This window comes from Aythya marila (genome assembly GCF_965140915.1).
Source record: "Aythya marila genome assembly, chromosome: 1".
Taxonomy (NCBI): Eukaryota; Metazoa; Chordata; class Aves; order Anseriformes; family Anatidae; genus Aythya; species Aythya marila.
In genome coordinates this window covers 65,181,226-65,195,004 of record NC_139042.1, presented here as the reverse complement: position 1 = coordinate 65,195,004, position 13,779 = coordinate 65,181,226, and the positions used below count along the sequence as shown (strand labels likewise).

The window sequence follows — 13,779 nt, the reverse complement described above, 5'->3', positions numbered from 1 at the left end:
CTCAAGGCTCATGGCTCCTGGGAGCTGCAAGTTTTGGCTTGGGCTTTTTCCACTATCTTCGAACGAAATGATATAAGAAGAGAGTTACAAATAGCACCTTCCCTTGGAATATCTGTTTGAGTTTTCAGCTTCTAAGGTTTAGCCACATATAGCTAGCCACTTGCTAAAACGTAAAAAATAGGTTCTTAGCACTGACAGTTAGATTTGTCTTAAAATACAACTTCCCTCAGAGTAATTCTGCATTAGGTCTTCTTTGGCTTTATGTTTACAAACCGCACAGTAGGCAGAATTTACAAGACCTGGGAAAATTCAGGTCCAAATTATAACCCCTAAATTTACAGATATCAAAGATATCAATGGAGCCTACATAATTTGACTGTTTTACCCAGATCTCACTAGCTGTAATGGAAGCTTACATTCTTGAATCACATTTAAGATGCAAGCCGAACACTGAGTCCTACATCACCTAACACTAAATCCTACTTATGAAGTATCCAAGTATAACTACCAGCATTTTTTTTTTTTTTTTTATAAAAACCTTTCTGCTGTAGGAAAGCTAGCTTCTTAGCTAGAAGTCCATCTATATCTCTTCCCAGGTGAGACAATATTACCAAAAAAGAAGAATTTATACTTTGATTTATTAAAAACAACAAGGTTTAGAAAAAATCCTGTATCTGTCAGATGTAAACAACATCTAACCAGTGAAAGGACATAAGCAAATACCACGGAGAAACGTTTTCCCTGGGGCATCTATAACACCAACATCTCAGCAAAATAACTGGAACTCAGTAAACAGCCTGCTAAACACGCTGTTTGGTCTAACTGCATGCAAACCCCCAATGACAGCAACATGAAACAGCATGATTTGTAAGTTATAATGGATTGTATGGTGCTAACAACAACTGAATCTGTCAGACCAAAAAGTTTTATTGTTGACAGCACGCTCAATTTAAGGTTAACAAAATCAGCTAAAAATTAAAAAAAAACAAACCTCTTCCTTCTGTTGAACTACTTTAGTTTCAATACAGCTAACACTTCCTTCCTTCTTGTCAACGTTCTCCAGTATTTTGAAGTATCAGCATAACCTAAAGGAACTCAGTAGGAAAATGTTCCTCCTAGAAGTTTTGGTATCTAAGAACTATGACATTAAGCATAAAACAAGTATCTTGACAAGGTTAACCAAGGATTACTGGTGCAAGAAAATGACGCCTTTAGTCCAACGCAATTATTTCCCCAGCTGATTTATAACTCGGACATTTTTTAAGGAATGAGATGATCTCACATGAAACTTGGCCAGAAGCAGCCCCACGTCACAGCAGTTTGTTGGAGCTACTGATGCCACTGTTTCATTGCTAAATCCATCTTTTCTTCAGACAGACATCAAGTTGCCCTTCGGCATTTTAACACGAGTTATTTCTGACTAACGCTAGCTTGAAATAGCTCCAGAGAAACACAGAGATTGGAGGAAGTGTTTGCATGGATTGCCATTATCTTTCCCAGTTTTTCCTCAAACATCAACAAGCCTTAAATGAACAGGACTGTCTGAGTGTTCAGTCAATGAATAACCAGATATTATTTGAACTGGGTGCAATGGCCTGGACTGAAAATCAGAGATCCTGCATTCTACAAGGAATTTTCAGTCACCCTAGTACTTATGGCTTACACATGGCTGGTCAGAAGGGATGCTTGTCTGTGCTTTCTCCCCCCAGCAAAGACTTTTAGTAGCTTGTGAACAGCTGTTCTGCTTCGGAATAGCAACTTTTAGAGGAAGGGAACACCCCAGGATGCTGACTGAGCTCCAAAATTCAGGCTTGGACAGGAAGTTCTCATTAAACACATTTGTTCCGATAAAGAAGCTTGCACAATACCATTCATTGAAGCTCATTTGTCAGATGGACTGCTAGATGCATGGGTGCTGAATAACTGATCTTGGCTATTCCATCTCCCCTCCTTCTACAAGGTGCTGAAGCTCCCTGCAGGATACATTTCTCCTATTTCACTGCTTTTAAGAGATCCTCAAACCACTACCAGCAAGGCAGAAGCCTCAGACTAGATCCTACAGTGAATTACTGCCAGGCAGGGTGGAATAGATGGAACAGATAGATAGAAAAAGTTGGGGTTGAAGGGTCAAGCTACAGTCAAGACACTGCTATACGATTCTGGCCACCTGGGCACACCCAGACAGTGAAGAAATTTTACAACTAATGTAACCTCAACAAGCTATTTTACTAAGACTAGCTATACTAACAAGATGTCTGCTAGAAAGTCACACGGAAAGGCTTTGTGGGAATCTTTAAATAATTCCTTACTATAAAAATTCCTTACTATAAAGCTTGTACTTCTATTTCAGATACAAAGCACAGTAGTGATTTAGTCCAGTATTTGTAAGACTACCGGGAGGAAGGAAGATTGCAAGTTGCTCACTAATGCCAAAAATTACAAGGTAATATAGAAAATGGTTGTGGCCAGAACAAGTTGCCCATAGACACTGTTCAGACCTTTCCTGTCATTCTCCAATTTCCACCCAGTGTGTGCTGCCCATTCAAACCCAGTGTTTCCCATTACCCCGGACAGCTGTAGGTAAAGTGGAAAATCCCTTCTCCAATAGTAACTTTGCCCAAAGCTTCCCTTCCCTCGACGCATTTCTATTAACCCAAGGACAACTTTTTTTTCCTCCCCTATAACATACAAGCCTACTACCTACAGCAAGCTGTTTAACCATAGCAATTCTATTCCATAGGCTCTCAACTGATTTTAAACGAAGAGAGTTCTTATCTGCTGAAATTATGTAGTCAGCATGGATTACAGTAACCCTGGACAGCCTCCCTGCACAGAATGAGGTGCTACTAGCAGAAATGAAATTATCAGGTAAAATAAAGATACCAAGCAGCATTTTTGACTGATTTAATGGAGTGAAAGTGAATTACCAAGGTCATTGTATGAACAAGTGACTGTTGAAACAGCTGAGTTGGGAAGATTTGTACAGACTTCCAGAAGAAGTGTTAAAAACAATTTCAGTAGCATCATTCTCAATAAAAACTACAGTTGTGTAGTTGTGTCAATTGTATATACATTGTAACTTTGTTTATTTTATTTTTATTTATTTATTTTTTTTTTTTAAGAAAACACGTCACAGCACACATTCAGTAATAATGCCTTGACCTTCATCAGCATGGAGTCAAAAAAATCTCTACACAATCAAAATACAGGATTAGAGCCTTAATGCTGCTGTTTGTTAGCATACGAAAGAATCAGTTGCATTAACTCTTCAAATATAAAATCGTTTCAGTCTTACTCTGCTTTTCTCCCAACCAAGCAATCTTAAAAAACATTCAAGTGACTAAGTGCTTTTAAAACCTAGAATACTATCTCCTTATTTAAAAACAAATAAATAATTTTCTTGTTACACAATTACCTGAAGAGCTCTTTTGCTTCAAGGAACTGAAGCTGTGCAAACTGTATAAAACCTGCTTGCTGCAGGATTCGTTTGTACATTACCTATGAAAGAGAAGAGGAGAAAAAAACATATTTGTAAGGAGCTATTCACATGGTACTAGTAACGTCTGTAATAAGTACCTTATAAAAATCACTGAACACGTCACCTTCAAGCAGGACCATCAAGTTAAATGCAAAATAAAGCCTTTATCTTCCACATTTTCTACTGTATGTAACTGAACATACACAGGATCTACTATCCAGACTGAGTTTCTTTTTAGAGATGTGTAAATACAACACTATGCACTAGTACTTACTAAAAACAAAGTCAACGAGAAGCAAATTAAAGTTTTTTAAAATTTATTTTTAATTCAAAAATAACTTCTCTTACATCAGTATGGCCTGCCTCAAGTTTTTGCTTGTGGTATGTGCAAACATGAAGGCTGATGGTTATCTCTAAAGTTCTCATAATTCAGCAGACAAAGACGAGACAAACTCAAGGGTCTCAGTTGACCATAAATATCCAACTTTCTCCTCTTCTGACCCCACTTCCCTAGCAGCCTTGCTGGCGAGTTTCACAGCCTCTTTCCCAGATGATCTTATTTGTGATTTTCTGCCTTTTCTCAAAAATACTTTTAAAGCAGTTCAATTTATAAAATATAGAAATCAAACATACATAAAATATTAGTAAGAAAATCAGAAGTAAAGCACAAGAACAGCAATGTGTTGTTATGTTTTATGGTTAAGATCATGACTCGACAGAAAAAAGTTTATAAAAAAATCACTTGAAAAAGAACACGAGGTGTACTTTACATGTGAGTTTTTCTCCCTTCAATATGAATGGTTAGTTACCACTAGATTAAATGTGGCTCAAATATTTCCAATAGCAAAAAGAGAATTACTGAAAGGAAGCTAAACAGTGTTTTGAAAGAATCCACCATTTGTGACAACACTGGCATTTTGAAAATACAGCCAGCTAGCCAAATCCACATGCCCTTCATTTTCCCCTCCACCTCTTCCATGAATAAATATGCAGTTTTCTGATGTCTACCACAGTACCTGAATGCTGTTCTTAACTATAGGCTCCTATTTACAATCAAAACACCTACAGAAATAGCAATACTTTTATGAACAAATTCCAGGTGGGAATTGCTGAAAGAGTGAGGCCCCAGGCAGGTAGACTGATAGTCCAATTGCTGATTTTTCACCTTGATTAAAGATCATGGATCGATTAAGAGAACAGCTTAAGTCCATTTAGTCTGTGCACATTTCACTAATGGATAATCCTAAGGAAACACTTGATTGCTAGTAAACCATTAAAACCTATTGATCTGTAAGGCTGTAGGACTTCTCGCCTCTCCAGTGTCAGGAAGAAAAGGGAAAATAAAGAGAAATGTTACCTGGTGCATTTTTTTCAGAAAAATCTAACAAAGAAAATAAAAAACAGTAGTTCACTACATATGTGTAATGTTACTATACTATATATCCAACTGTACTAATTAAATAAAGCTAAAAGGGAAATTAAATACAGTAATAAAGTAAAACTGCCTCATAATACATAAGCAAAATGTATAAAATATTTTGCATTTACAGCTATGGTATTAAACAAATGAATCCAAATTTGTGAACTGATGAATACCTGTCTGGTTACTGCCTAAGGATGCAGATTGAAATCCTTTACCATCAACTACCTGCACCTTGTTCCACCAGGAAACTTCAAAATCTGGTTTCAGACTTGCTAGGGAGGGTTACAATACATTTTTCATCCTATTAAAGAAACCAGAATCAAAAGGTTTTGTTTTGAAGTCTTTTCATTTTTTCCAGTGGAGGGACTGCTAATATTTACACATTATGAATTAGGATATTGGAATTAAGTTTGAATTGATCTAACACTGAAGACACTGCCTTACTTGTACAGCAATCTTTTCAAATAGAAGTTAAACTGTCAATGAGTTCGTTTTAAGTACAGCCCTAAGAAATCAGCTTTAAATTTAAACTGATTAAGTGGTGTTCACTTTCATTTAAGTGTTAATACATCTTCACTTGTCCCTTGAAGTCATGCATGAAAGGGTTGGAAAATGTCTCCTGGCTGGCAGAGACTTTCCCAACTTCTGAAAGATAAACCGATAAGCATCCATGTTGATTTTCAGCCAAGTTTATCATAAGACATTTTGATGTCAAATGCTGAAGATTATGGAAGCAACAGATGTAGAAAATTCTACAGTCTCTCCCAGAATCTTAAAAACAAGCTACATCTATACGCCAACTACACTTAATTTTTGTTTACAATAGGAGAGCCATCTTCTAGAATGAGTTCTTCCAGACTTATCTGCCATAATATTGTAATTAGTATCTTTTAAAAAGGTACTAAGCTGTAATCCATCAAAAATCAACACATTATTTATTCCCCTATCATTTTTGAAGGGCAACTGTAGGACTTGAAATGCTTTAGGCAAATTCTGTATTGTTGACTGAATTCACATTAGAAAAAAATGGTGAGAACAAAAGTCTAGCTGCAGAAACTGAATTAAGATTTGTATTAATTCGTATTTGAAAAAGCACTAGCAAACAAAGATGACTGCTGAACCTGCAATGGCTGTAGTGAAGCTTTAATTCTCACAGCTGCTGAAAGAAGTCTTTCTAGGATGATCAGCATTACCAACAAGATTGCAAAAAGATTTTTTGTAGGAAGTTACTTTAGCTTTCTGGTCAGGTTTGTGTACAGTTAAACAAGTGTTTTGAAACTAGTGAAAAATGAGAGGCAAAAAAAGAGATACCTATGCAAGATGTGTGTCAATCTAACCAAGGTCTTCACTACCATCAACCATGATTTCTGCAAACTTCAGCTGTCCTGAAAAATTAATAAGTAGCATTCAGTCATTTCATGGTAGCATGGTAGAAAGGCCTCTGTATTCTTTCGATATGATATCCAGCAACGCCATCTCCTTGCACCACTTTGCTTAGCAGTTTTTACTTCACAATAATTCTCGATGTTTGAAGACAAAGAAACTTTCATGTAATATAGCAGAGAAATTTGCAGTCTGCAGGGGCTATAGGTTAAACAACAGGTTAGAGCTACTAATGCTTGACCTCCTTCTTTCCAGTAACACTGGTTGCACAAACAGTTCTGTGAATGTAGTACTTTACTGTTTCCAACCCATTATTATTCTGTACTACTGGAATATATGCATATTTATGCTGATACAAAGAGAGACAGCGTGCACTTGTGTATGCATGCAACAACAACGCAGTACTCAACTGTAGGAAAAAACCCTATGCCCTCAAGAACTCTCTTGACTGAGTTAGTTACATGTAGACAACAAAAGCCATCCCAAACTGGGGAAAATACAGCAGCTTGTGGACAACAGGTTTTCCTTGTACAAAATACTGCCTGTATCAAGAAGTTACAATTGCTCTTTTGTAAGGATAAATTATAGCTCCTGGATCAAGCGTATTAACTGAATACCTCGGTCTTCCTACCTCTGCTAGTACAAAATGGCAAAATAAATCCTAGAATTTGTCAGCTACTCAAGAATCAGTAAAGCTTGCAAAATAGATACCTGAAGATATCTACGAGACAGAAGTTGGAAAGGAGCAACTATGTGATCAGGTAAAGTACGACAAAGAAATTATGCAAAAGATGCATGCATGCAAGGCATGTAATTTGGTTGTACTCCATCAGATTTATATTATGCGAGACTACAGTAAAGGCAAGACTGATGTGCTTGTAGCAAACCTGTAATGACAGCATTAATTATCAGAGGCACATTAGAAAGCAAGCTCAACATGTTATATTTCCAACTACTGATGCGCTCTGAAAAATTGGACTACCTTGTCAACAGCTAAGCCAAATTTAATCATTTTAATATGAGTCAATGGGAGACTATCAATTTAGGCTGGTTAGCATCAGTCTGTAGGTACAACTCAGAACCACAACAGGTTGTTTTGCATACAAGTAAATAGCTTCCTGTTTTTCTACCATAGCATTCACCCAAAGTAACTGAACACCCTTAAAAGCACAAAGTAAGAAAAAACTTATTCTAGGAAACAGTAATTTCAGGAAGTAAGACATTCAGTGCACATAATGCACACGTAAGCAGAAAGTGACTTATCCTAAAGACAGAAAAATCCTAAAAGCAAGAAAACTTCAGAGGAATGAGATTCCATATCAATTTCAGATAAAAAATTGCAGATAAATCTGTGGGAAAAAAACAACCAACGACAAAAAAAGAAGACATCTTCCATGCTAATACTCATAAACTGGAAATAAATAATTAGAAAATTAATGCCTATGCATGATGACCTTTAATCACATATTCTGTTCTCTCAGAAGAATTTTGTTTTGATTCTTTAGATTGCAAAGGAAAGCTTGGACACAAGGATGCAATGCAAAACTGAATTCTGAATTTGCTGAAATGCTTCAGTACTTTTTAAGGACTAAGATAAAACTAAAAATAAAAGGAGGGAAGTGCTTTTCTGGCCAAGCTTTTTTTTTTTTTTTTTTTTAAATAACTTGCAGAGCAGCCTCCCAGCCACTCATTCTACAGAGGAATTAAGAATCCCTAACATTTTCATTTAATTTATAGACTTCTTCCTTCCAAAGGCACTGAACAAAGTTTAAATGTTGAAATAAGAATAAAATTACAATCTTCTTAAAATTAATATATATATATATATCCTGCCAGACTAATTCATTTTGGAATTACTTCATCTGGAAGTAATGCAACAGATGCCACTTTGAGGGCAATGAAACACTCTGAAGTAGCTGAAAATAGAAAAAGATTAATTTTAGCTCTGCATATAGGTTTCCTGTAGACTACAGATAGTTTCAAAAAAGAAAGAAAGCATCAAAAATTCATTCACCTGCTTGGTGAATTATTTTTACATTCTAAAACACTGCTCTGGAATAAAATGATTATTCCTTTATATTACAGAGATTTCATTCGACTTCATCCAAGTTTCAGTCTCTAAATCACAAATAGGAATAAATCCAGTAGCATATCTATGATAATATAAACCCAAGGTAGAAGGAAATGACTAAAAATCTCAGTAACCAAAGATCTACTAAAGTCACTCTCTTTTTTGAAAAGGGTAGAAAGGAGGACCCAGGGAACTACAGACTGGTGAGCTTCACCTCTGTGCCCGGGAAGATCATGGAACAGATCCTCCTGGAAGCAATGTTAAGGCACACGCAAGACCAAGAGGTGATCCGAGGTAGCCAGTATGACTTCACCAAGAGCAAATCACACCTGACCAAACTGGTGGCTTTCTGTGATGGAGTGACTGCATCAGTTCACAAGGGAAGGCTGACCCATGTCATCTACCTCGACTTCTGTAGGGCCTTTGACTTGGTCCCACATGACATCCTCACATCCAAATTGGAGAGAGAGATTTGAAGAGTGGACCATTACCCCGAAAAGGAATTGGCTTGCAGATGACACCAAGCCAAGTGGTGCAGTCAATACAACAGAAGGAAGGGATGCCATCCAAAGTGACCTGGACAAGCTAGAAAAGCGGGCCCACATGAACCTAACGAGGGTCAAGTTCAAGCGCAAGGTGCTGCACATGGGACAAGGCAATCCCAGACATGAATGACTGGGAGAACTCATTGAGAGCAGCCCTGCAGAGAAGGAGGAAATTCTTCACTCAGAGGGCGGTGAGACACTGAAACAGGTTACTCAGAGAATCTGTGGATGACCCATCCCTGGAGGTGTTCAAGGCCAGGCTGGATGGGGCCCTGTGGAACCTGATCTAGTGGGTGGCATCCAGGCCCATGATGGAGGGGTGGTGGTGGGGGTGGAATTAGGTATCTTTAAAGGTCCTTTCCAACCCAAACCATTCTATGGTAAGATACTCTTTTGCTGCACTGAAATCTTAACTATTCAGTTACACACCAGTACAAGCTTGGAACTACGATGTACTTGGTTTAGATTTCCCATCACTTAACTTCAAAATTGTAATACCGTGGAGTTTAAGGCACAGTGAGAATTTCCAATACAAAGTCAAACTTAAAAATTCTGATTGGAAGTAAAGTATACTTTTTTTTTTAAAAAAAACAAAAAAAACAAAAAAAAAAACAGCAACTAACAAGTGAACACAGAATGATAAGCACTGCAGTATTTTTTCCTATCCCTAGCTTTTGGTTTTGTTTAGTTGTACAAAAGAGAAAAAAAAAATACCAAAACCAACAGAAGAGCAGTATCTAACCCTGCAAACATCATGGCCATTACAAACAAACGAATTCAGTTGCACATCTATTTCCTCAGGATGAAACCATAAGACATATTAGTTAGATTCCTTTTCAACGTAAATCCCTCTTCCATCTTCTACAGTCATTTGACCATCAGCGTACATAGCCCCCACCGTAGATTTACATTTTCATGAAAATTAAAGGACAGACCTGAAATTTCTCTTTTGGAATATTTCTTCGAGCTCCTTTTGCTAGGACAAGGGCTTCTTCCACTCTGTGACTAGCTAGAAGATCCTGAATCTGTTTCTCCAAAGGCAGCGGCACCAAGATATACACTCCCTTAGTAGTAGCAACAATCACCTTTCCTGGACAGAGCAAACAGACATATTTCAGTTTATAATCTCTGCAGGAAAAAAAAGATTTTTAGAAATAAGCTTTAATATTTGCTATTTAAGATACAAGAACCTAAATAGGGTTAAAGTTTTAAAACTTGTATTTCTTGTTAATGTATTTACCAGGTAGTACAGATTACCTGTAAATTGGCCCTCACACAAATATAAGAGTTTTATTTATTTACAGCAGGTTTTATTCACTCTAAGTAAATGAAATGGCTCATCATAGTAGATGACAGCCAAGGTTGTACAGGTCACCACTGTAAAACTATTGCCCAGATTCAAGACAACAGAGACCTGTAGCTGCTAGTTTATTTCCTCAGGCTTACAGTAGGAAATTGTAAGCTGTACATCAAAGGTAACTAGTAACACACAGTTCACAGTACTAGAGTTTGTAACTCTCTTAGAAAGAGGAAAAAAAAAGAGTGATGCAATGTATTCCACACTTAGTCGTATTTTTCAGGTAACATCATAATTCTCATATTTCTGTTTAAAAATTCTTTATAAATACCTACTTCTGAACCTTTAACAGATATTTTAGTTAGTAGCCCAAAAGAACAATTTTAAGATGTTACAACTGCCAGGAAAAGCAGTGGACAGATATTCATAGCTCACAATTATGGACTCATAACACCAAGCTAATACTGTTCCTTCACACAACATAAAGCTAATAGTGTGATACAGTAGAGAAAATAAATTATAAGAAAAAACTCTAGGCCCACACACTCCTATCTGACAATGGACTTGACAACTGTCATACATTTTGCTAGAAGTGTTGAATTTTGGATAACAAACACTTTTTCATACCATAGGCACAAGCAGCAGGAATCTAACCACAAATGTATTTGCAAGGGAAAAGTGACAATGGTTAACATGCTTGCTAGATATTTTGTTTAAGAAGAACAAATGGAAGTGACTGTGCCCACACTGAGACTGTTCCAGAATTACAAAAAAGCATCCATTGGAATACCTTCAAAGTCCTGCAGAATGTGTCCTTCTTTAAAAGGTAAGGTTTGCTTTTGCTGCTGGTCAAGCATGCTGTGCACTGTAATGAACTCCTCATCCAGAGCAACAACGTAGGGAAAGCACAAAGCTGCTCCAATCACGTTCTCGGACCAGTGCACAGGGGCTCGCTGTGAAATGCCATCCACAGTTGCAAACATGCCTACAAGAAAAGAAAAAAAGCTTGAGGGTTGCACTAATCAAAGACTATTCCCTCCCCTTCCCAGTATGGATACCAGGGTATAGAAAGAACAGGCCCCAAAGAACAGATGCAGTATCAGATAACACAATGACAGTGCATCATAGCTCCTTGGATCTTACACACCTGTTGGTTTGTTCTGTTCAAGTTTTGCTTTATCCTTTACCCACAGAAACAAACACCATGAGAAATGAAGAGAGGAATACTGAAAAGGCCTAACAAGAACTATTTGGGTTATTAAAAACAAAGTTTAAAGAATTATGCCATGTTCAAAATCATTCATAACAACAAATATTTAGTGAGATATTTAGTGAGATCCAACATTCAAACAATACAAAAAATATTGTCTTAAGAGCTGCAGGTCTGTGCTGCCTGACCTATCCCGCAATATAGGAATATTTATTCTTTGCTGTGTTGCATGCCTGAAGAGGATTTTAGTATATAGACTGTTATTTACTTCATCACTTTTGCCATTGCAAAGTTTTCACAGGATGAGAGTTGAGTTTCTTCAAAATAATTACTTCCTGTAAGGTGCAATCAATCATTTGAAAAAAATCTGAAGTTACGTATAAAATATTTTCACAAAAGCCAAGTACAGATTAGACATAAATATCATAGAATCACAGAATAATTAGGGTTGGAAAAGCCCTCCAAGATCACCTGGTCCAACCACTCCCCTACCACCACTGTCACCCACTAACCCATGTCCCCAAGCACCAGGCCCAACCTCTCCTTGAGCACCCCCAGGGACGGTGACTCCACCACCTCCCTGGGCAACCCGTCCCAGTGCCTGACTGCTCTTTCTGAGCAGAAATGGCTCCTCATTGCCAGCCTGAACCTCCCCTGGCGCAACTTGAGGCCATTCCCTCTGATCCTATCACTGGTTACCTGTGAGAAGAGGCCGACCCCCAGCTCCCCACAGGTTCCAACAATGCCTTCAATGTAACAAGATTAAATCCAGTATCTTCAGTTAATTTGTGTTTTTCTCTACCACTTCCTGTCTATTCTCTTCCAGAGAGTTTGACTTGCTTTTGAACAATATGCCTTTTTATTTCTTGTACTTGGTATTCCCCAATTCTATTTCCTGAGACTTCTAGCATTAACTTGAAGAAAAATCCCAGTCTGAATTTACAAACATTGTTCAGCAATTTTGACCATGAGCCATCCTGAAGCATGATGTAATTTTCAGTTTTAAACATGAACAAAAACCACTTAGAATCTGTACTTTTTACACTCAAAATGTGACTATGGAAATTGTCCTACAGCAGGAATGAGCCACTTGACAGCTGGCAGAATAAGTCTGAGCTCTAAAGAACAGAGATTAAAAGATTATGTTATTCAATGTACAAAAGCTCTTCCAAACAGCGGATAATGAGGTAAGGGTAGCTGGGTAGGAGGGCCATATTGAAAGGGAAGGGGAAAAAAAAAAAAAAAAAAAAAAAAAAAAAAAAGATGTGGTTGTAGATGGTTACAGAACCCTGGTATAGAAATTAAGATTCTGAATCCTTTAGAGAACATTTGAAATGATCAGGCCCCTCCTTTGAGTAGGGGTGCTAGACAAAGCCATCATTTCACACCTATTAGCAAATAATGTTATTTACTTTCACACTATAATGATTCAGTTTTTTTTTTATCAGAGCACCTTGCAGAAAATACCATCATATGCGCTCCAAATTTCTTCTATAGATCTTAATAACCTTGGGGATCAGAAGTGAAATATTATGCAAGGCTGACTGTACTACCCATTTTTAATGCCTTCCAGTTACTCCAGCTCTCACCTAAGGATAACAACAAACACTACAACTATGAAAAGGCTGTGGTTTCTGGCTAAGTACAGGAATATAATTGATGAAAGATGAAGTCACTGATCAATTCTGTATTAAAAATGCACATGCTATCCAAAAGTTACAGGAATCACTCAAAACACAGCTGTGCTATTTTTAGCACCAAGAGATCTAGAAATCTGTAGAATCACAGAACCAAAGAAAAATATCAGTTCTTCCAGAGGACATCCAGTCCAACTCTTCTCACTCAAAGCAGGATCAAATTAGATCGGGTTACTCAGGGCTTTGTAGAATAGATTCTGTATTTTTTTTTTTTTTTCCAAAGAAGAAGTTTATTAGCGAAAATATGTGGAAAAAGTGAAGTATGGAAAGCAGCATTATTCTTTACTTCTTTAAAACTCTAATATGAGGACTTTTGGTTATCAAAGTTGACAGTATGAAGAATACTATAAGTGGTTGCAAACAGGAAGGGGACATGTTTGTTACCACTGACCACTCTGCTTTCTGCAGTATCAACTGTGAGAAGACCCCCCATAACCTTTTATCAATCGTTCTGCTTAGCACACGTGCTCTGCCCTAAGTTACAAGGCTCGGTTGTCCAGTTGTATGCTGCTCAGTCACTACGTAACTGCTCAAACCACGCACCAGTGAGAAGAGTTTGTGCTGGAAAGGCAAAAGGAATAAACTAAAATTAGGTACTTAAAATCTGTGTTTTTGTCTGTTAAAGTTATGGAATAGTTGAATTTGGAAGGGACCTCTGGAGATCACCCAGTTTAA

The 13,779-nt window shown here is 37.4% G+C and overlaps 1 protein-coding gene across 2 annotated transcripts in view; it reads right to left on the bottom strand.

Moving 5' to 3' along the window:
* The window catches only part of TGFBRAP1 (transforming growth factor beta receptor associated protein 1), a 35,063-nt gene that overhangs the window by 16,240 nt on the left and 5,044 nt on the right, over positions 1-13,779 (bottom strand). For both annotated transcript variants that reach the window (XR_014316770.1, XM_082751864.1), the window contains exons 3-5: positions 10,988-11,182; positions 9,836-9,990; positions 3,416-3,498 (exon numbers count right to left, since the gene is read on the bottom strand). Coding sequence is in view for 1 of the 2 variants with exons in the window: in XM_082751864.1 (XP_082607990.1) it covers positions 3,416-3,498; positions 9,836-9,990; positions 10,988-11,182 (433 nt within the window). In the remaining variant the exon portion in view is untranslated. The remainder of the gene's footprint in view (positions 1-3,415; positions 3,499-9,835; positions 9,991-10,987; positions 11,183-13,779) is intronic.